Source organism: Microcaecilia unicolor, chromosome 5 (genome assembly GCF_901765095.1).
Source record: "Microcaecilia unicolor chromosome 5, aMicUni1.1, whole genome shotgun sequence".
NCBI lineage: Eukaryota > Metazoa > Chordata > Amphibia > Gymnophiona > Siphonopidae > Microcaecilia > Microcaecilia unicolor.
In genome coordinates, this window is record NC_044035.1 from 3500521 (window position 1) to 3524310 (window position 23790).

The 23790-nt window shown below is 45.2% G+C and overlaps 1 protein-coding gene across 1 annotated transcript in view; it reads right to left on the reverse strand.

Moving 5' to 3' along the window:
- BTBD16 (BTB domain containing 16) overlaps window positions 1–22815 on the reverse strand; it is a 56017-nt gene extending 33202 nt beyond the window's left edge. Inside the window, exons 1-5 of the mRNA XM_030204705.1 lie at window positions 22796–22815; window positions 19776–19936; window positions 17008–17146; window positions 12009–12085; window positions 7295–7444 (exon numbers count right to left, since the gene is read on the reverse strand). Of these exons, the coding sequence (XP_030060565.1) occupies window positions 7295–7444; window positions 12009–12085; window positions 17008–17146; window positions 19776–19936; window positions 22796–22815 (547 nt within the window). The remainder of the gene's footprint in view (window positions 1–7294; window positions 7445–12008; window positions 12086–17007; window positions 17147–19775; window positions 19937–22795) is intronic.
- Window positions 22816–23790: the final 975 nt, after the last annotated feature.

Genomic DNA, 23790 nt, shown 5'->3' on the forward strand with positions numbered 1-23790 from the left:
CCTGGCACGCTCCCCAAACGTAAAAACATTCCAGACAAGTTATACCTAAAAATGCGGAATTTTTCCAAGTCCATTTAATAGCGGTCTATGGACTTGTCCTTTAGGAATCTATCTAACCCCTTTTTAAACTCCGTCAAGCTAACCGCCCGTACCACGTTCTCCGGCAACGAATTCCAGAGTCTAATTACACGTTGGGTGAAGAAAAATTTTCTCCGATTCGTTTTAAATTTACCACACTGTAGCTTCAACTCATGCCCTCTAGTCCTAGTGTTTTTGGATAGCGTTAACAGTCGCTTCACATCCACCCGATCCATTCCACTCATTATTTTATACACTTCTATCATATCTCCCCTCAGCCGTCTCTTCTCCAAGCTGAAAAGCCCTAGCCTTCTCAGCCTCTCTTCATAGGAAAGTCGTCCCATCCCCACTATCATTTTCGTCGCCCTTCGCTGTACCTTTTCCAATTCTACTATATCTTTTTTGAGATACGGAGACCAGTACTGAACACAATACTCCAGGTGCGGTCGCACCATGGAGCGATACAACGGCATTATAACATCCGCACACCTGGACTCCATACCCTTCCTAATAACACCCAACATTCTATTCGCTTTCCTAGCCGCAGCAGCACACTGAGCAGAAGGTTTCAGCGTATCATCGACGACGACACCCAGATCCCTTTCTTGATCCGTAACTCCTAACGTGGAACCTTGCAAGACGTAGCTATAATTCGGGTTCCTCTTACCCACATGCATCACTTTGCACTTGTCAACATTGAACTTCATCTGCCACTTGCACGCCCATTCTCCCAGTCTCGCAAGGTCCTCCTGTAATCGTTCACATTCCTCCTGTGACTTGACGACCCTGAATAATTTTGTGTCATCGGCGAATTTAATTACCTCACTAGTTGTTCCCATCTCTAGGTCATTTATAAATACATTAAAAAGCAACGGACCCAGCACAGACCCCTGCGGGACCCCACTAACTACCCTCCTCCACTGTCTTGTTAATGTCAAAATATTTCATCATATTAACTTCAAAGGCCTTATGTTCCTGGATTGTTTTCCGATTTCCTCTTAGTATTCTGACCACAATGTCATTGACGGGGTCCTGGAAAATGCTCAACCACAGAGGGGTCACCTTTATTCGCTTTTCTGCTATTTAATGTAGTGCCCGAACGCATTTATTCCTGTCTTTAGCATTTCCAGCTCCACCAGTTCTAGCCTTCCTTCCAAAAACCACCAAATCAGAAGCCAAAAATTAGTAAAAAAGCAAATTCCCAACAGAAGCTCAAAAAAGAAGAGAAGGGGCACTAGACCTTGCTCTATACCAAGCTGCAGATTAGGCCAGTACTTATCACGGGATCCCACGGTGAGGAGAACTGAAACCTGAGGATGAGAGATTAATAGTTGTAGCTTATGACAGCAGATCATAGATCAGCATAGAAAAAAACTGGAACTACAGACAGTTCAGAAGGAATGTATCCTTGGGAGCTTAGCCAAGTTTAGGTGGCAGAGCCGGTGGTGGGAGGCGGGGCTGGTGGTTGGGAGGCGGAGATAGTGCTGGGCAGACTTATACGGTCTGTGCCAGAGCCGGTGGTGGGAGGCGGGGCTGGTGGTTGGGAGGCGGAGATAGTGCTGGGCAGACTTATACGGTCTGTGCCAGAGCCAGTGGTGGGAGGCGGGGCTGGTGGTTAGGAGGCGGGGATAGTGCTGGGCAGACTTATACGGTCTGTGCCAGAGCTGGTGGTGGGAGGCGGGGCTGGTGGTTGGGAGGTGGAGATAGTGCTGGGCAGACTTATACGGTCTGTGCCAGAGCCGGTGGTGGGAGGTTGGACTGGTAGTTGGGAGGCGGGGATAGTGCTGGCCAGACTTATACGGTCTGTGCCCTGAAGATGACAGGTACAAATAAAAAGTAGCACATATGAATTTATCTTGTTGGGCAGACTGGATGGACCGTGCAGGTCTTTTTCTGCCGTCATTTACTATGTTACTATGTAGTTGTAGATACTGTAAGAAAGAGCTGGAAACGGTTACTCATAGTTGGCTGGGAAGTGCAAATAGAAGAAAATTTTTATTTGGATAGACAGAACAGGGTAGCAGGTCTTGTTCATTGGAAACTCTGTAAGCATTACATTACTGGAAAAGATCTAAAATCATGACCCTTACAGGTTTGTGGAAAATGAGGGGCTTATGATCGCCTGGGACATCCCCATCCTGACCAATAAAAAGCTGGACACAAGAAAAGTGAACCTGGTGGTAAAAGGGAAAAACACCAGAACAGCAATAATCGAGGTGTCAGTCCCAAGTCATTATTCTGTGAATCAGGTGGTGAAAGAGAAGATCCTCAAATACCAGGAAATACAGTCTCAGACTAACAAAATGTGGCAGAAGGATATAGAAATAATTTCCCATTGTTTTCAGTGCCACGGACTTGATTAAAAACAATTTCCAAGCACACCTGGAAAAGTTTGGCATGAAGCAAGTACTACAACGAGCATTAGCAGTGAATTTGAGACCATACTCCTAACTCTGCTTGCCCTGGCTTAGGAGTGAGATTCTTTCCTGTCACAGTATGTGCAAAACTAACCCATCTGGAGAACTGGGTCTATCATGGAATGCCTAGCCACCTGCCTGGGGTTACTCCGTAGCCACTTAGAGGGTCTATCCCCAGCACAGCTCAGGTCCACCTGCACCTGCTCCTTGTGCTCTACACTTGCAATGGGCTGGAGTGTAAATTTTAAGGGGTTTTGACGTTAGCTTCAGAACTTAATACAAGAACAGTGCTGGGCAGACTTCTACGGTCTGTGCCCTGAGAAAGGCAAGGACAAATCAAACTCAAGTATACATATAAAGTATCATACACCATGTAAAATAAATTTATCTTGTTGGGCAGACTGGATGGATCATACAGGTCTTTATCTGCCATCATTTACTATGTATGTTACTATGTTACTTGTACCCTCCTCCCACCAACTGAGTCACAACCACCTCTGGGTGAGTCTCCCGCTCTCAAATTATTCCCCAGTGATTTCTAGATTACTGGGCCCACACTCCCAATCATCCCTAGAAAGCACTCACAGACCCAATACACAAACCACCAGGATTCTTAGTTAGTCCAGACAAGCAGAAGCAATAAACTAAACAAAGTTTATTGTCATGAAAAATATTGAACAGTGAACCATAAAACAGATGGAAAATAACAGGTAACTACCTGAATAGTGCCTGGGAAGTACAGGAAATATAGTTGCTCACAAGTTACAAAATATAACTGATCTCAGGGCCTCAGCAGAGAGGTCTTTCCCCCTCTACTTCCAAACTGAAACTAACAAATTACCTTAAAGTTAGGTGGGAAAAAGAAAACTGTCACTTCTGGTACAACTGACATCTGCTGACCAACCAGAAGAAACACATATCAGCAAAACAATACAGTTCATAGGCTCAGAAACCCAATGTTTCGTCACATGCCCCCTCTCCCTAAGAAAAACATCCAACATCTTACTCATGCGATCCCTCAAATGTTATATATAGTATTCAATGTGCAAAATTGAAGAAGGACGATAAAGATGTTAAAGATAAGAATCAGCTCCTATAGACAGAACATCAGAAACCACAAAGCACTAAAGGTGACACCTCTGTGGGTGAGCATTTTCCAGGACCTGAGCACTGCATTAATGGCCTTATATAGTCAGAATACTAAACTTTAAAATGATCCAGGAACGTAAAACCTTTGAAGTTAAAATGATGAAACATTCTGACATCCACCAGACAGGACTTAACAAGGATCTGGGTTTCCTATCGTATCATAAACCATACCATTATATTGCTTTGTCACTTGGACTAGCCTAATGGTTAGTACAGCGGCCTGAGATCCAGGGGAACTGGGTTCGATTCCTACTACAGCTCCTTGTGACTCTGGGCAAGTCATATAACCCTCCATTGCCCCTGGTACAAAATAAGTACCTGAATATATGTAAACCACTTTGAATGTAGTTGCAAAAACCTCAGAAAGGCGGTATATCAAGTCCCATTTCCCTTTCCCCCTTTCCCTTATGACATCACAATATCAGAAGTGAGCCAAGTATTGGGCAATTAAGCCATTGTGACATCACTGATGAGGTTGGCTCTTATTGGTGGAATGAGTGGAGGAGTAGCCTAGTGGTTAGTGCAGCGGACTTTGATCCTGGGGAACTGAGTTCCATTCCCACTGCAGCTCTTTGTGACTCTGGGGCAAGTCACTTAACCCTCCATTGCCCCTGGTACAAAATAAGTACCTGAATATATGTAAACCACTTTGAATGTAGTTGCAAAAACCTCAGAAAGGCGGTATATCAAGTCCCATTTCCCTTTCCCTTATGACATCACAATATCAGAAGTGAGCCAAGTATTGGGCAATTAAGCCATTGTGACATCACTGATGAGGTTGGCTCTTATTGGTGGAATGAGTGGAGGAGTAGCCTAGTGGGGTTAGTGCAGTAGACTTTGATCCTGGGGAACTGGGTTCGATTCCCACTGCAGCTCTTTGTGACTCTGGGCAAGTCATATAACCCTCCATTGCCCCTGGTACAAAATAAGTACCTGAATATATGTAAACCACTTTGAATGTAGTTGCAAAAACCTCAGAAAGGCGGTATATCAAGTCCCTTTCCCCCTTTCCCTTATGACATCACAATATCAGAAGTGAGCCAAGTATTGGGCAATCAAGCCATTGTGACATCACTGATGAGGTTGGCTCTTATTGGTGGAATGAGTGGAGGAGTAGCCTAGTGGTTAGTGCAGCGGACTTTGATCCTGGGGAACTGAGTTCCATTCCCACTGCAGCTCTTTGTGACTCTGGGGCAAGTCACTTAACCCTCCATTGCCCCAGGTACAAATAAGTACCTGAATACATGTAAACTGCTTTGAATGTAGTTGCAAAAACCTCAGAAAGGCAGTATATCAAGTCCCATTTCCCTTTCCCCCTTTCCCTTATGACATCACAATATCAGAAGTGAGCCAAGTATTGGGCAATTAAGCCATTGTGACATCACTGATGAGGTTGGCTCTTATTGGTGGAATGAGTGGAGGAGTAGCCTAGTGGGGTTAGTGCAGTAGACTTTGATCCTGGGGAACTGGGTTCGATTCCCACTGCAGCTCTTTGTGACTCTGGGGCAAGTCACTTAACCCTCCATTGCCCCAGGTACAAATAAGTACCTGAATATATGTAAACCACTTTGAATGTAGTTGCAAAAACCTCAGAAAGGCAGTATATCAAGTCCCATTTCCCTTTCCCCCTTTCCCTTATGACATCACAATATCAGAAGTGAGCCAAGTATTGGGCAATTAAGCCATTGTGACATCACTGATGAGGTTGGCTCTTATTGGTGGAATGAGTGGAGGAGTAGCCTAGTGGTTAGTGCAGTGGACTTTGATCCTGGGGAACTGTATCGGGCAATCAAGCCATTGTGACATCACTGATGAGGTTGGCTCTTATTGGTGGAATGAGTGGAGGAGTAGCCTAGTGGTTAGTGCAGTGGACTTTGATCCTGGGGAACTGTATCGGGCAATCAAGCCATTGTGACATCACTGATGAGGTTGGCTCTTATTGGTGGAATGAGTGGAGGAGTAGCCTAGTGGTTAGTGCAGTGGACTTTGATCCTGGGGAACTGTATCGGGCAATCAAGCCATTGTGACATCACTGATGAGGTTGGCTCTTATTGGTGGAATGAGTGGAGGAGTAGCCTAGTGGGGTTAGTGCAGCAGACTTTGATCCTGGGGAACTGAGTTCCATTTCCACTGTAGCTCTTTGTGACTCTGGGGCAAGTCACTTAACCCTCCATTGCCCCAGGTACCTGTATAGAATATGCTTTAGTAACATGTCGTCTGGACTACTATAATATAGTCTATGCGGGTAAACCATTGTCTCTATTACGAGTTGAGTCCAGAAGACGGTTACTCTTGTTTTATCACTTACATCGTGCTATGATCATGTAACACTGCTCTTAATACAGTTCCGCTGGCTTCCCATTACCTTTCAAATTAAACATAAGATTGTAAATCTCTCCTTCAAGGTGCTTTAAACTGGTTCCTCTCTTATCTATCCTCACTGCTAGGCATTCACTTCGCTCCTCCACTGAGCAGAATCTACCTGACACTCTGCCTTCTTCTGTACGGAACCTTTTCTCTGGAATCCTCTTCCTTCTAATTTACAAGCCGAAGAATCTTATCTTAGATCTAGGGAGGTTTTAAAACCCTATCTTTTAAATTTAGCCTTTCCTGATGCCATGGGGGGGGGGGGGGGGGGGGGGGGGGGGGGGGGGGGGGGGGGGGGGGGGGGGGGGGGGGGGGGGGGATAGGGGCCCTTATGGGTAGACTGAACAGTCTGTGGGGGTTTTTTTGTTTGCCCTATTTTGTTTAAATCGTTTTTATTGGTTGTAACTGACAATTAAACAGATTCTTGTAAAAAAAAAAAAAAAAAAAAAGGTACATACAAGAATTGTCATCCAACAAATTCAATCAATATATCAAGTTACAGTGTGGCATTTGTATTTTCTCCCCATCCCACCCTCTCGGTGCCCACTGATACTCCTTGTACATTGTCACACCCCAATATTACAAGTGTAACGAAAGCAACAGCAACGTGTGTGAGTTACCTAAACTGTATTAACCCTGAGGTGTATCCCCCCCTACCCTCCTACCCTGCCTGTCCCTCACTCTGCCCTTTCCCCCCTCCCCCTTGCTCCATTATGAGTTCAACGATACATGTTGTTCGGGTCTCTCAGTGGTGTTTGCCCTATTTTGTATTTTATGACTTTCTATAAATTTTGCAGTTCCATTATGATAGCGCTCTGTGTTTTGTATTTTTATTGTTTTTATATTGTAAATGAGTTTTATATTATTTTACTATGTAAACCACTTTGATTGTAACCACAGAAAGGCAGTATATCAAATCCCATCCCACTTTTCCCCTTTCTGATTACCCTTCCACTCCCCCCACCCCCATACATACACATTCCTACCTCTCCCTCAACACTGTCATTGGGAACCGGGGGGGAGGTGAGGGGGGGATGACTGTGCTGTAAACCATTCTGAACTATTTGGAAAAAGTAGAACAGAAATATAAAACTAAAAACAAAAGGAAATTAAGAAAACGAGACTTCTCATTGGATGCTGGGCTGGTTTAGCTTGCTGTGAGAAGAATCCATCAGAACTAGTTCAGCAGGACTGTGAGATCATTTCTTACTGAGGTGTTAAGAGCAGGCAGAGAAAATCTCATATCTGCAGCCCCAACATATCCCCTCACACTCTCACCGCACCTGGCTCACCCCTGTCCTGCTTGTCTGTCTCCAGGTCCCAGGAGGTCTCTTCTTGCAAAGCTTTTCTGAAAAGTTGTGCCAGGGTGTTGGATTTAATCAAGTAGGGTCGATGCAGCTCCCAGATGGTCCCCAGACACTCCAGGGAAACTTCTGAAATATGAAGAACCTGATCTGTTATATCACATCCTACATCTCAACTAAGTCTTGGTACAAACTAGGGCTTCTTCTCTGCATTTCAACTTTTTAATATTCCAAATAATTTCCCTGTACAGTTTTTGTGACTCTGCACGAATGGTTTGGAGGACAAAGCCTTTGGGTATACCTTGAAAATGGGTCCCTAGAATGAACGCTATGAGAAGGGGAGGGGGAGAGACTCCCATAGCCCTCAGAGTAGGTTGGGAGAAACTCATGTAGCCCTTAAACAAGCTTGGGGGGGGGGAGAACAGACTCCTATAGCATTCAGACAAGGGTGTGGAGGAGAGAGACTCCTGTAGCCCTCAGATAAGGGGAGAGGGAGACTCCTACAGCCGTCACACAAAGCCAGAAATGCCAAGTCTTATGCATTAGGTTTATGTTTATTGAATCATTTGGTAACATGGCCTTTCAGTAGACACAAGCAAAGCAGTTTACTGGCTAAAATCGGACAAACAAAGGAAGTACAATAATCAGATGGAAAAGAAGAAAAACTCAAGCAAGACAGAAATAATGAAAGATAGGCCTGGACTGCCAAATCCCCACAAATCCATTCCCAATGTCCCCACTCATCCTGGGAAGCTTGATGAAAAAAGGTGTTTCTTTTTAAATGCAGATTTAAACCAGGGATAAGACAAATCTTTTTACAGAGAGAAGAGGAGATTGTTCCATAACCCAGTGGCCAAGGGAAAAAAATGCAACACCTCCGGGTGGAGTGAAAGCAAATACGGAAATCAGATGGAAAGGCAAGACGATGTTTATAGGCTGGCCGAAGAATTCAAGATGGACCATAAGGTGTAATTAATAAGGAAAGGTAGAAGGAGAACCTGGATAAAGTCCTTTATGTGTAAGAGCAAGGACTTTTATAAATTTGTACCCCACCTAAAACTAGGCAGTTTACAAAAAGTGAAAGATACATACATACATTCTAAAATGAGCAGTATTCACAATGGAGAAGGGTAGTTAGTGGGGTTCCTCAGGGGTCTGTGCTAGGACCGTTGCTTTTTAATATATTTATAAATGATTTAGAGATGGGAGTAACTAGCGAGGTAATTAAATTTGCTGATGACACAAAGTTATTCAAAGTCGTTAACTCGTGACAGGATTGTGAAAAATTACAGAAGGACCTTACGAGACTGGGAGACTGGGCGGCTAAATGGCAGATGACGTTTAATGTGAGCAAGTGCAAGGTGATGCATGTGAGAAAAAAGAACCCAAATTATAGCTACGTCATGCAAGGTTCCACGTTAGGAGTTATGGACCAAAAAAGGGATCTGAGTGTCGTCATCGATAATACGCTGAAACCTTCTGCTCAGTGTGCTGCTGCGGCTCGGAAAGCGAATAGAATGTTGGGTATTATTAGGAAAGGTATGGAAAACAGGTGTGAGGATGTTATAATGCCGTTATATCGCTCCATGGTGCGACCGCACCTTGAGTATTGTGTTCAATTCTGGTCGCCGCATCTCAAGAAAGATATAGTAGAATTGGAAAAGGTGCAGAGAAGGGCGACTAAAATGATAGCGGGGATGGGACGACTTCCCTATGAAGAAAGACTAAGGAGGCTAGGGCTTTTCAGCTTGAAGAAGAGACGGCTGAGGGGAGACATGATAGAGGTATATAAAATAATGAGTGGAGTGGAACAGGTGGATGTGAAGCGTCTGTTCATGCTTTCCAAAAATACTAGGACAAGGGGGCATGCGATGAAACTACAGTGTAGTAAATTTAAAACAAATCGGAGAAAATATTTCTTCACCCAACGCGTAATTAAACTCTGGAATTCGTTGCCGGAGAACGTGGTGAAGGCAGTTAGCTTGGCAGAGTTTAAAAAGGGGTTAGACGGTTTCCTAAAGGACAAGTCCATAAACCACTACTAAATGGACTTGGGAAAAATCCACAATTCCAGGAATAACATGTATAGAATGTTTGTACGTTTGGGAAGCTTGCCAGGTGCCCTTGGCCTGGATTTGGCCGCTGTCGTTGATAGGATGCTGGGCTCGCTGGACCCTTGGTCTTTTCCCAGTGTGGCATTACTTATGTACTTATGAAGAGCAAAAAACCTGACTGGTAAAGGTAAGTTGGTAGTCAGGATGAATATCCAAATAGCAAAAGGAATCAACAAATGAAATAAAGTTTATTATCATTTTAAGAGTCAAAGGTAGCAGAGTGGCCTAGCAGCGATCCAGAGGGCAAGGGATTTTTCAGAGTTTAATGTTCAATGAGCACTTGATATATCACCTTTCAGATCAAAAATCAAAGCAGTTTACAATATACAATCAATGCAACTACAGAAAAGAACTACCAGTCATCACAAGGACAGAGATCTGGAGAAGCAAGGGGGAGTTTCAATGCAGTTGCTGATTGGTTCCCAAAACTACCTCTTTCTTAACAAAGTTGGATAGTGGTAAGATCAGGGGTGTCTGGATCCTGATAGGAGGTCAACAAAATGTGATCTGCATATAAATGGAAAGCAACTGCAGAATCTTATTCATATAAGAGTTGAAAGCGGACTGAGGAAAATGTTAAACTGGAGCGGCAAATGGACAGAACCATGGGACACCCGCACTCTAGAGGAGAAGATGGTGATCCAGAGGGTGACGTTGATACAGAAAAAGGAGTGTCCTGAGAGAAAGGAAGAGCGCCAAGAGAGAGAGAGAGAGCACTGCCAGCAATGACGATGTCTTCAAGCCTGGACAATAAAAGATTGTGATAAATTAGATCAAAGGCTGTTGTGAGATTACCAATCATTGATGAGGGAAGTAATGTCGCTGTACTATGTCCAGGTCAAAAAACATTCAATCTAGAATTTAGGATGTGAGAAGATTCGACACAGTGTAACAGCTGGGAAAAGACCACCTTCGCATGAGTTTAGACACATGAGGTCCCGCCCTTGTGGAAACAGGAAATGAGGGCGGGACCAGAGCTGAGAGAAAGAAAGGAAGGCTCCTGAAGCGCCAAGCTCGCAAGCTTTTCACTGCTGCTACCTGCCGCTGCCTGTAACCCGACGAGGTAACTTTTAAAATTCAGAGGGAGGGGGACTGGAGCTCGGAGGGAGGCCTCAGAGGGAGGGAAGCCTCGGAAGGAGGGGGGGCCTTGGAGCTGGGAGGAAGGGAGGGAGGGGGGGCCTTGCAGCTGGGAAGGAGGGAGGGCCTTGGAGCTGGGAAGGAGGGAGGGGCCCTGGAGCTTGAAGGGGGGCCGGACCCTGGAACTCGGAGGGAGGGGGACCTCGGAGGGAAGGGGGATGGTCCTGGAGCTCAGAGGGAGGGGTGGCCGCCCTGGAGCTAGGGTGGGGGTGGAGCTAGGGTGGGGGCAGAGGGTGGTCTGCACAGGGCCCTGCACTTGCTAAGACCGGCCCTGCCTGGACATTCAGGGACCTTGTCTTGTGCCACTTCCTTTCAGCTGGAAGGGACCTCATACACGAACATGGAGACCTCCTCCTCTCACTTACTGGAGAACGAAGCTGTAGGACTGGTGGAAATAGCCAGGCCTCATTGGCTAAAGAAGAGAGGGGACCAGGACTGAAGTAGTGTGGCTTAACAGAACAAAATGAGGTGGGTGTGTGGCTGAGGAGATATTGAGGTTCTGGGATGGGGGAAGATAATAAGGTCAAAGGGGTGGAATGCTTGGCAAGTGAGAGAGACTGAGATGGATACTGTGGGGGATGATAGGGACTTGGTGGAGGGAAGATTGAGAAGGGGAAGGAAGAAATGACTGAAGATTTGTGATGAGAGAGAGGTGCACACTGCATGCATGTATAATACTCATTCTTTTCTCTCTCCCTACTCAGTCTTCAGTCATTTCCATCTCCCAACTCCCTGTGGCCCATGGAGTAGAGCTTTCTGATCTTGTGGATTTTAAGCAGCACTTTCTGTCCAGTGCCAATGAAAATCCGTCTAACTGCTCTGCCCCTATACGGATAGTGCAGGGCAGAGAAAGGTTAGAGCGGGTTCTACATAACTATATAGTCAGATGTGGCCACTATTTAAAAAAAAACAAACAACAAACATGCAATGGGAGGTCACGTACCAGGCTCCGTGCTGTGGGAGGTCACATACCAGGATCTTGTAGCAGGAGGTCACTTACCAGGTTCCATGCCTTCGGTCACATTCTGTGAGTGGTAACTGAAGATGTCCTCTGCAGCCAGGTCACTGTACCAAGAGTGCCGCCTCCACAGAGCAGGATAGAGAAGGAGAAAGGTGACTAAAGATGCCTTCTCACTACTACAGCACTACCCGCCATTCTCCTGGACCTCCACTTTTCCCAGGGATTTTCTCCCCCTTGCACTTTAACCATCTCCAATGTGCAGCAGGTTGCCTGTACCACCCCGTGACCCTGTCAGCAGCACAGATTCCTCCATCCTTTCTCCTCAAAGCTCCTTCCTTCAGTTTACATCTAATGCTACATCCTCTGCACCACCATAGGAACTGTACAGAGGTGGGAGGTGAACTTTTGCAACAGAAGAAGGTCAGCTTTTAAGGTGGGGACACATTCCTTGTTGCATCTTTTGAAATCACATACCACATACCACAATCTTCTGATAATTCCTCTGTTAATGAAATGCAAGGAGGCAGCACCTGCTGGGAGTCCTGTTTTCTCCAGGAGCTTGAAAAATAATCATGTAACTGACAGATTAAACCAAGGAGTTGTGAGAGTTTTTATGGGTTTGAAGCTGAACTTGTTCTCTGCACTGGCTTTGCTGCATTCACCTAAGTTAGGGGGCCCCAAGAACGAAACCTTTGTGCAGGGCTTCCCAAACTAATTCTGAGAACCTCACAAACATTTCTATGAATATTCAGGAGATAAATTTGCACACACTGGAAACCGAGTACATGCTAATTTATCTTAGGCATATTCACTGTGGATATCCTGAAAACCAGACCGCTATGGGCTGGGGAAAACCCTGAGTTACTGGTACAATGTTATTGTGCATTTTCATGATACATGGGGACAGTAGTGTGCTGGGAAATTTTTAACAACAGGCTCTCTCTCCGGGCATAGCCAGCCCTGCAATATTTTTTGGAGTGGGGGGCCCTAAGGTAGACTGGGTGGGGGCAACACATTCCTCTCTCTCTTCCCTCCCCTCCATGCGGGCACACTAGGCATACTTGCTCAAGATGTCCTGGCATGCTGTTCAGAGCCAGGAACAAGCAGCGGGAAGCAGTGGCATTCCATTTATTTGGCTGGTGGGGGCTTGGTATCCCTGCCAGCAAAGAGATACCAAGGGTGGCCTATCTCAAAGCTGGAGATTGAAGGCCAATGAGTGAGGTTTTTCTTGTGGGCATCCATACACACATTGCAAAAGCAAACAACTTCTACAGAGTACATCCAAAACTTAATTATTTTCTCATTTCCATCTTCCAAAATTCCAGACAGCAGATGTACAAATCAACAGGACCCAAAGCAATCCAAAACAAGTAAAGTCAGAAACAGAGTTTACACCTAATTATTCTACCACTCTTAGGATTCACCTTTGGGTTTAAAAAGTATGTAAGGACTAGATAAACGAATTAAAACAAAGTTTAAAGCAAGTGCCCTTAATATGTAATTATTGGTAGCAATTATGAAACAATGATAGAATATTCACATAGCAAGTGGCCTGAGCCAACAGACTTATTTTCCATTGAACATAATTAACTTTGTATGAACTTGGTGGCTAATAGTGTGCTGAACTGGACAGTGTTGGCATATTTAGACTGACTCTGGACAGAACTTCTGCATGAAGGAAGCCTTTCCCTCATTATTCAATACCTCTCTGTGAAATAGCAGTAATAAAAATAGGCAAGGTCATTTTTATAATATACCCCTGCAATCCACATAAAAAAAGGAGCAAGTTCTCACATGCCATCTTTTTCTTTTGATGTAGGAACAGGGAAAAAACAGATGTTAAATGCTCCCAGGTTTCAACCCAATTTTTATTATTTTTTAAATTGTACTTATAAATAGTAAGTCTGATTGTTAAGTACCTGATTCTCATGACATGTTGTCTGTTTTGGTGGCCCTTTATTAGGTGAAAACATCTCTGCATGAATAGAGGGAGTCCCTATAACCAGCCCCTCCAAATGACACAATGATTTAAAATTTAGAATTACTACTCTAAACGATGAAACCAATACATCCCTACGCTGCAGAAGCTGGCATATTTAAAAATATAAGTGAAATCAAATAAAAATGCTACCAACAATAAAGAACGACAATGTGGACAGAGCAACTCATAGGTCTCCTGTTCCCACCTCCCGTGGCCCTCCCCTGGCCTCACGCTTCCCGCTTCAAACCCACCGCAACACGTTTTAAACCTGGAACCTGGCCCCCACAGCCTGGCCCAACCCCCTTCCAACCCGTGGCTCCTTCCTGCAGCGCTTCTGAGCTGCCGGTACACAGTCGCCTGCTGCAACACTCACACTAGGCCCTGCCAGAACCTCCCCCGTGGCAGCAGGAAGTGTGTCACAGGGGAAGGCTCCGGCCCAGCAGAACCTGGCTGTGAGTGTTGCAGAACTCGGCTCTGTACCGCCAGCTCTTTTTCTTGTTAGTGCATAGAACTGATGTGGGAAGGAGCTGTGGGTTTGAAGCGGGGGGGTGGGGGGGAATGGGTCGTGGGAGCCAGAAGAGACAAAAGAAAAAGGAATTTATGCTGGGGCAGGTGAGGGTGGGGAAGGGGAAGATGAAGGAGGCACCCGGTTCAGCAATGTTTGGGGGGGGTTGCCCCTCCCCCCCAAAAAAACTATGCCCATGCTTGCTACCAACAATAAAGAACTGCAGCATGGATAGAGCAACTCAACCGCACCTCTTTACCTCTTCTTCTGCCGTGATTAGTCTTTTTAAAGCAGGGCTGGCACGAATCAGCAAGAACAGGCTGCTTCAGCCAATCCCAGGGGCCTTCCTTCTGCCTGTCCCCCTGGGATTGCCTGAAGCAGCCTGTTTCTGCTGATGAGTGCCAGGCAGTACTGCTTTAAAAAATGAATCGCGGAACTGGCAGAAGAAGAAGAGGCAAGAAAGGGGCGAGGGGAGGGGGGGGAGGACATAGAGAGCAAGCGCAGAGAGGGGGGAGAATAGAAGATGCCTAAGCCACAGGGGACGTCAACACCAGGATGTTTGATAAACTCCAGCCCTGGAGGGAGTGCGAGACCCGTGTCTATCCCATATAGCAATGTTGAGAATACTACACACTATAGAAATTGGAAACAGTTTTCAGACCATCCACACTGAGACAATTACATATAACTTTTCCCTGTGGGCCGTGCGCTTTCACGTTTTCTGAAAGGAACACAGTCCACACAGTCATTTGCATCTGCTTCATATGCAGGTAGAATTGTACTACTACTACTACTACTTAACATTTCTAGAGCGCTACTAGGGTTACACAGCGCTGTACAAATTAACAAATAAGGACGGTCCCTGCTCAGAAGAGCTTACAAATCTAAAGGACAAAATGTCAAGTTGGGGTAGTTGAGATTTCCTGAGACGAGGTGTAGTGATTAGGTGCCGAAGGCGACATTGAAGAGGTGGGCTTTGAGCAATGATTTGAAGATGGGTAGGGAGGGGGCCCGGTGTATGGGCTCAGGGAGTTTGTTCCAAGCATGGGGTGAGGCGAGGCAGAAAGGGCGAAGCCTAGAGTTGGCGGTGGTGGAGAAGGGTACTGAAAGGAGGGATTTGTCTTGAGAGCGGAGGTTACGGGTAGGGACGTGAGGGTAGAGAGGTAAGGAGGGGCTGCAGATCGAGTGCATTTGTAGGTGAGTAGGAGAAGCTTGAACTGTATGCGGTATCTGATCAGAAGCCAGTGAAGTGACTTGAGGAGAGGGGTGATACGAGTATATTGGTTAAGGCGGAAGATAAGACGTGCGGCAGAGTTCTGGATGGACTGAAGGGGGGATAGATGGCTAAGTGGGAGGCCGGTGAGGAGTAGGTTGCAGTAGTCAAGGTCAGAGGTAATGAGAGAGTGGATGAGAGTTCGGGTGGTGTGCTCGGAGAGGAAGGGGTGAATTTTGCTAATGTTATAGAGGAAGAAGCGACAGGTCTTGGCTATCTGCTGGATATGCGCAGAGAAGGAGAGGGAGGAGTCGAAGATGACACCAAGGTTGCGGGCAGATGAGACGGGGACGATGAGGGTGTTATCAACTGAGATAGAGAGTGAAGGGAGAGGAGAAGTGGGTTTGGGTGGGAAAACAATAAGTTCAGTCTTGGCCATGTTCAGTTTCAGGTGGCGGTTGGACATCCAGGCAGCAATGTCGGATAAGCAGGCCGATACTTTGGCCTTGGTTTCCACAGTGATTTCTGGTGTGGAGAGATAAAGCTGGGTGTTGTCAGCATAAAGATGATAGTGGAAACCATGAGAAGAGATCAGGGAGCCTAAGGAAGAGGTGTAGATTGAAAAAAGAAGGGGCCCAAGGACAGATCCCTGAGGAACTCCAACAGAGAGCGGGATAGGGGAGGAGGACGAACCATGAGAGTGTACTCTGAAGGTACGATGGGAGAGATAAGAGGAGAACCAGGAGAGGACAGAGCCCTGGAACCCAAAGGAGGACAGTGTGTCAAGAAGTAGGTTGTGATTGACAGTGTCAAAAGCGGCGGATAGGTCGAGGAGGATGAGGATGGAGTAGTGACCTTTGGCTTTGGCGAGGAACAGGTCATTGCAGACTTTAGATAGTGCTGTTTCTGTTGAGTGTAGGGGGCGAAAGCCGGATTGAAGCGGATCGAGGATGGCATGAGAGGAGAGAAAATCAATGCAGCGGCTGTGAACGGCGTGTTCAAGTATCTTGGAGAGGAAGGGTAGGAGGGAAATGGGGCGGTAGTTGGAGGGACAGGTAGGGTCAAGAGATGGTTTTTTGAGGAGTGGTGTGAAGTGGTGTGGAGTGGTGTGAAGGAAAAATAGATGTATAGATTTGAAAATCCATGCGCGCATGTTCCTAAACATACCCCTGGAACACATTGTCACACTGCAACAAAAAGTGTAGACATTTAGACACACAGAAGGAGGATAATTTCCAAAAAGACAACTGTCAGGGGTAACATGCTTTAAATCCATGGAAATGATCAGTGGTGCTCTGGAGAGGGCTGTCGTGGGCTTGCGAACGTCGATTGTTAAGTTCTTAATAATTTTGGGAGCTGCTTGTTAAAATACCCCCCCCCTCCCCCTTGGCTACTTTATCAACTGGCTCCCAAAATGTGGGCTCTGACCCCCTCCGGAATTCCCATTTACTTTGCTGGCGGAGATGCTGAACTCCGCCAGCCAAGTAAATAGTCTGCTGCTGCTCCTCGCTCCTTGTTTGCAACACTGAGCAGCAGGCTGGGACTTCGCATGCATTTGCGAGAAGTCCCAGCATGCAGTTCAGAGCCAGAAACAAGCAGCAGGGAGTGGTGGCAGTACATTTATTGGCTGTGGGGCTCAGCATCCCAGCCAGCCAAGGACAGAGAGCCCACTGTTAAAACCTTCCCAGCACATCCTTGCAAATGATCCTGCCTAAGGTTACGGTGGACTGGTGTTTCCGTTGCAGAGGGTATTGTGAGATCTGAAGAGAGAATGTCATTACCTCTTTGGCACCGTTTGATCCAAGGTGCTGGTTTCTGATGGCACCACACAGGGTAGACTCATGGATTTTTCTTGCCTCAGAGAAGGTAGGCTTACCAGTTCGGGAGTGGAATCCTCAGACAAGGAAATCCCAGAACCAGCTACAACACAAGAAAAGGACAGAGGTGAATCCTGTAGCCAACATCGATGATTCAGTTCTGTCTTACGATCCTTGCTCTGCCCCTTGCTCTCCTCTACCCAGGATTGTTTGTCATGGTGTAGCCTTGTGGCTAAGCATTGCTACAGCCTAGAACCTCTCTTAAGCAAGACTCCTTGTGAGTCTCGCTTAAGTCTCTCCATGTGACTGGAGAGTTTTTGAGGACTGTTCCAGGGAAAGATATTTAGCAGAGAACTTGAGGAGGAGCAGATGAAAGAAGTTAGGGTGGAGAAGCTGCTGCTCGCTGACTCCCTGACTCGACACTACATGCCCCGAGACAGATCGTGGTATCGGAATAAGTTAACTCCATGCTCTGTAGGGAGCATCTCCTGTCGGTAAGCTAGAGATGAGGAACCTGAGATAACTACAGAGATCAGCTTGAGGTTTCCTGAACCCTGTAAAGACTTCTGGTTAGAGACTAGGCCCCAATGCACAAAACTCATCATTAAACACCGTGCACTTTTATATCCGCGGTTGAACTTAGCAATTTTGAAACAGTGACTGATGCTGAAAGGAAATCGCATGCAAATGAGATGCACGGAAGATCTGTAAGCAGCTCAGTAGGGAAAGCGCCCAGCACATGCACAGAACAGTCTTTCGGTAAGCGTTGATGTTCTGCGCATGCACTTCCACCTTCAAAGCTCGGCTTTTCACTCCTGTGGTGCACATGACCAGCCCAAACAGAAAAAAGCTATAAAATCTTGTTTATGTCATTTAAAAAGACTGTTGCAAAACAGTTGCAATAACTTAAGAATTTGGGGTAGGGATAAGATTTCAAAGTTTACCAAGAAAATGCTTTGTTCGTGAATCATTTGTTCAGTTGAAGTGGGGGGGGGGGGGGGGGGGGTTGGGGGGGGGGTTGTTTTACTTTGTTTACATTTCCTGGCCCTTGTCTGCCCATAGCTGGGCAATTTAACACAAGTACTCTACACAATCCAGCAACTGTAGTGCAAGCAGACCTGCTCCACCAAGGACATCTCCAGACCTGCCGGAAAATTTTGCACATTAAAGTTGGTGGTCAGTGCACGGAAAGGTCTGCATATGCTCGGATTGCTCATTTTAATACTAATGAGATTATTGTAAATATATTTACATAAGATTAATCGTTAGCTGCTACAGAAAACGATAAAAGGGATGCAAAAACCCTTTCTGCATTAGACGCTAAATGACGTTTGCTTTAGACCTGCCACAACCAATCTAAAGCAAACGTTGCAAGTACGATAAGCTTTGTGCATCAGGTCTTAGACATCTGACCCCTGGTCTCACCCTTAAGGTGATGCCACACTTGATGCCTCCAAGCACAGGAGTCTTTTCTATCTAAGAAAGACCAGACAAGCTCCTGAGGTCTCAGTATTGAAGGAAATCAAACCTACTTGGAAAAATAAAAGGTGTCTTCAGATCAAAAGACACTGTGAGAGGAATCAGGTATATGCTGAAAAAGACCTGCAATTCCTTCATGTATAAAAACACAGGAACTCAGGGACACACACACATGCAGACACACGGAGAGAGAACACACACTCGTACATACACTCTCAGACTCAGAGATACGAGACAAAGGCACACATTCAGACACACACCCAAACGTAGACACCCAGAGAGGAACCTTCCATCAGATTCATTCGTGCCTGAATCTTCTCTTTAATAATCTAGGTTAAGTGCTGGAAATCTGTAACAAGTTTCTTATTAGCTAGAAAACCCCGTATTATTTTGCTACCCTCTGGGAAGTGGAGCTCAGCTGTCCCTCTCCCTGCACCTCAGTATCCCTCTGGTCACACGGCCTTGCAACGTTGAGATCACCAGACATGATCACCCTGAGGTCTCTGTTTCTCCTCCCCTCCTCCCTCTGCGTACTTTCTTGCTGCCATGCACTTGACCACACCCTTCACCATGGTGATGATGGACCTTGGGGTCTGCTGATCATTTAACCCTTTGATACTTTGTTATTCTGTTCCTTAGGGAGGTCTATTGAATGATTGGAGACAATCTTTTGGGCTCTTTTACTGAAGTCCACTAAGCAGTTAACCTATGAATTATGAGGTAATTCCACATGTTACTGCTACTACACAACAGCAGCTGCTATTACTGTGTTGAGATGGCAGGTTGCGCATACTAATTTGCATGTTGTGTTAGGGGCGGGAACTAGGTGGTCTTTGGGTGAAGGATGGGCCAAGACTGCTGCACTTTTACCACTTAGTAGCTCAATTACATTTACGTACACTAGTGCGTTTTTCAGTGTGGTCATTGGGACATGCTGGACAGGCTCCCAACAATTATCCACAGCCTTTGCACTTGGTACATTTTCAGTTTTGCTCTTAAGGCGCACTGAGTGCAAAAACGTAGCCCTTTTGTTAATCATGTCTTTGACAACCCACAGCAAAAAGCTCATAGATATAAAATTATGGTTTTATTAATGTCGGGTACCTTGTGTCATCAGCAATATATCCCACCAGAATGGGAACGCTGTCACAAGACAAGGCTGAGACTGAACCTTCTCCCGACTCATAGCTTTCAAGACTGTCTTCTGAACTCTGGATCTTAAAAGGCCTAGGGTAGAAGTTGCCAATTCCCACCTGTCATGATGTGCATCAAGGACTCGCTGAAACCATGCCTGACAGCTCGGAAGGCTTGCGAGGATCCCAGCAGATCACTGTCCAGGGCATGAGGCAGTTGCCAGCGGTTGCTGAAACCTACTTGCTTGCGTTCTGTACGCTGCATTGAGTTGGAGTTTCCTCTGAAAGAAAAAACAAAACATCATGGATCCTCACTGTACAAAGAACCAACTCCCTGTAAGCTGGTCTCTTTCTCTGCTCCCTCAAGAGCCTTCAACTTGTCCAGTCTACCACAGTCAAACTATACCACAAAACCCACCGATTTGACCATGTCACCCCCCTTCTTCTCTCCAAACACCGATTACCTGTTTCAGCCCATATCAAATTTAAAAATCCTCTTTTGGTTTACAAATCCAAATCTCCCTCTGTTCCGGCTGACCTTAACAACCTTCTCATCCCCTTTGCTCCCCTTCGTTGCCTCCGGTCTGCAGAGAACAACCTTCTGGTTCTACCTTCCCCCTCCCAATTCCACCTCTCCACCTCCCGTGACACTGCTTTCAGATACCTTGGCCCTAAACACTGGAATGAGCTCCCACTGCACATTAAGAATCAGCCCTCATATTCTGCTTTTAAACAAGCCTTAGACTCGTCTTTTTTCCCTCCATTTCTCTAGTGCTACTTAATTTCCTTTCTTCTTTTTCTCTTGCACTGACTGCCTTTGCCTTCTTCTTGTAAACACTTAGGGGTATGTTTACTAAGGTGTGTTAGCATTTTTAATGCACCTGTAAATTTAAGGCACGTTAAACGCGAACGCGTCTATACATTTCTATGGGTGTTTAACGCACATACACCATTTACACGTGTTAAAAACGCTAATGTGCCCATAGCTCTGCTTAGTGAACCTAGACTTTAGATGCCTATGTGCAGGCCTTTGGCGGTATATGGAATGTTTGCAAAAAATAAATAAATAAATACAGAGTCAATCCTTCTGCCTTCCAGGAGGAAATCAAAGACCTGGGGGATGCTGGACTTCTACCTTGAGTGCTGAGCTCTGAAAGGAAGCAGCAGAAGAGGTTCCAGTGGAGAAATATGGTCCCTGAGAGGCTGCCAGACTAGGAACTGAAAGATTTTTTTGGACCTATCAGAGTCCTCCTGCTGCATTTGGCTTCCAGCGCAATCAAGACCATGGCTGGGATCTGAGCTACTTTTATTTGCATGTACCCGAGGATTTTTATTTATTGACATTTATAGATCACATCTCCATTTAAATAAAATATCCATTGGGGTGTACAAACTGGCAAAGCAAAGAATAATCAATAAAATAAAATATAAAATGAAAAAATAAAATAAAACCATAATCCATTATAAAAAGATACCAACATCTTCATTTCAGCTCCATGTACTTATCTATTTATGGATAACATCTAATACCGCACACTATCTTCAAATTTAGGCAACTTACAAAAAAACATGCATAATCAAAACACAAATAAAATACAAATCATACAACATAACAAAACATCTCAATGCATTCTCAAAATTACTCATCCCAATCATCCCATTTCAAAGGAAGGAGCAGAATAAACAGCAAAATGATAGAACATCCAGAGCTGCCCTTCTACTTCCACACTAACTACGAGTCACCATCATAAAACATCAACCCACCTACCACTAGAAAAGCAAAAAGCTAGTCACCCTGCACTTTACTGAACAATATTTCAAAATAGCAGCCTTCAGAGCATATCAATCCACTGCAAAAACCTAACTTAAAAAACCTTTGATCTGGTCAAATTTGTAATGGCATGCTGTTCCAGAGCATGGATGTAACCCATCCTGGGGGCAGTCAGTAAGGTTTTCAGGATATCCACAAAGAATATTCATGAAGAGATTTGCACATTTCATATATACATATCTACACATGCACTGCTGTACATAAGCATTGCTGACAGTCCATCAAGCCCAGTATCCTGTTTCCAACAGTGGCCAAGCCGGGTCGCACGCATGTAGCAAGATCCCAAATGAGTAAACAGATTCCATGCTACCTATCCCAAGAATAAGCAGTGGATTTTTCCCACGTCCACCTTAATAACAGTTTATGGACTTTTCTTCCAGAAACTTGTCTAAACCTTTTTAAAACTCTGCTACACTAACAATTTTTACCACATTCTCTGGCAACAAATTTGTTTTAAATTTACTACTTAGTAACTTCATTGCTTGCCCCCTGGCCCTAGGCCTTTTATTTTTGTAAACTGTAAACAAGCAATTTGCGTCTACCTGTTCCATTCCACCTCTATCATATCTCCCCTCAGCTGTCTCTTCTCCATAGTAACATACTAGATGATGGCCGATAAAGACCTGTACAGTCCATCCAGTCTGCCCAACAAGATAAACTTATAGCATAAGGTATGATGTGATACTACATATTTTCAAGGAGAAGCTGGTTAAGTTTGCAACACACTTCCTTCTCAGAACAGCAACAGAAAGTTTAATTTTTCCTGAACAGAACAGAGCCTGAGCTTCCACTGGTGAGTTACCCTTAAGAAATTACAGGCAGAACTTTACTACAGTACAATTGTAGCCTCTCCACCTGTTGGTTTTTAAGATCCCATCCTTGTCACCCTTATATCATAGGGGCTTAAGAGCTAACCACAACTGTGGCACCCTTGTTGGGGTCAGAATCTGAGCCAATGGGCCTATGGTACACACTGAGAACTTTGCCTCTACAATAAGAGCTCAGAAAACAGTCAATTTCTGCACTGGTGATTACTCTAGTAGTCCTTGATACTGAGCCTCCTCACACTGAGGGTGACTTTCTCGAACACCCCCTGTTCAGGCACATCCTTCTGTCCTCCTTTCCTTACACAAAATACAAGCAGTCTGGCTCTCCATATGACAATACATACTTGGTTAGCAGACTGTTGGCAATATGCAAATTAAGCACTCCTCATGGCCTATCCTTATGAAAATCTGCCCCAGTCATAGCCTTCTCCAACCAACTCTGTGGTGGTAATTTCTCTTAAATACATTCCTCTTCAGCATACCTTAGAGTCCTGTCCTCCATCTCTGGCTGTTAGTCTTGGTCCCAAATCTTTACTCCAAAATCACAATCCAACACAGATTTACAGCATTATCTGTCTGCAAACCCTTAAAGTAAGTACTTCTTCCCTGGCTCAGAAGTCCACATCCTGGAATTGTCAGTCCATTCCATTCCTCTTCTGTGGTTACCAGTAGGACTCCTTCCTTCATATCTGCTTCATCCTAGGGAGTGCTTTTTAAAGGTCTGAAGATTTATGGATTTCAGCTTTCTACTTAAAAGCCTGAGTGCATCCTTCAAACAGAAAGGCTACAACCCCAAAATAATCTCCAAGAATATTGCCTCCTCCCTCAAAACACCCAGGGAGAATCTGCTACAGTACAAGGAGAAAAAATCCACAGACAGAATTCCCCTTGTAGAGACATACAATCCAGAGCTGGAAAAACTGAGGAAAATCATAAGAGATCTACAACCTATACTCCAGGAGGATGAATTACTGAAAGAGATATTCCCATCCCCACCAGTACTGGCCTTCCGACAACCACCCAACTTAAAACACAAGCTAATCAGAAGTAAACTTCCTTCACAGACTGAAAAGGAACAGAAGGGCACACTTCCCTGTAATTTATCCAGTTGCAAACTATGCCAAAATATTTCACAGGACCCCACAGTTACCCACAAAGGAAAGATATTCAACATAAAGGGATCTTTCACTTGCTCATCTTCCAATGTGGTATATATCATTCAGTGTAAAAAATGTAACGAAGGATGCTATGTTGGAGAAACAGGCCAGATGCTTAAGACAAGATTCAATTTACATAGACATCATATGAACAATACTGGTGCCAGCAGGGTTCCCACGCCTGTTGGTCAACATTTTACAGGACCAGGACACTGTACCAGTGATTTCACAGTGAGAATCCTCAAAGGTAACTTTAAAACCATACAAGAACGTAAGACCTTTGAAGTCAGAATGATTGAATATTTTAACACCCAACAGAA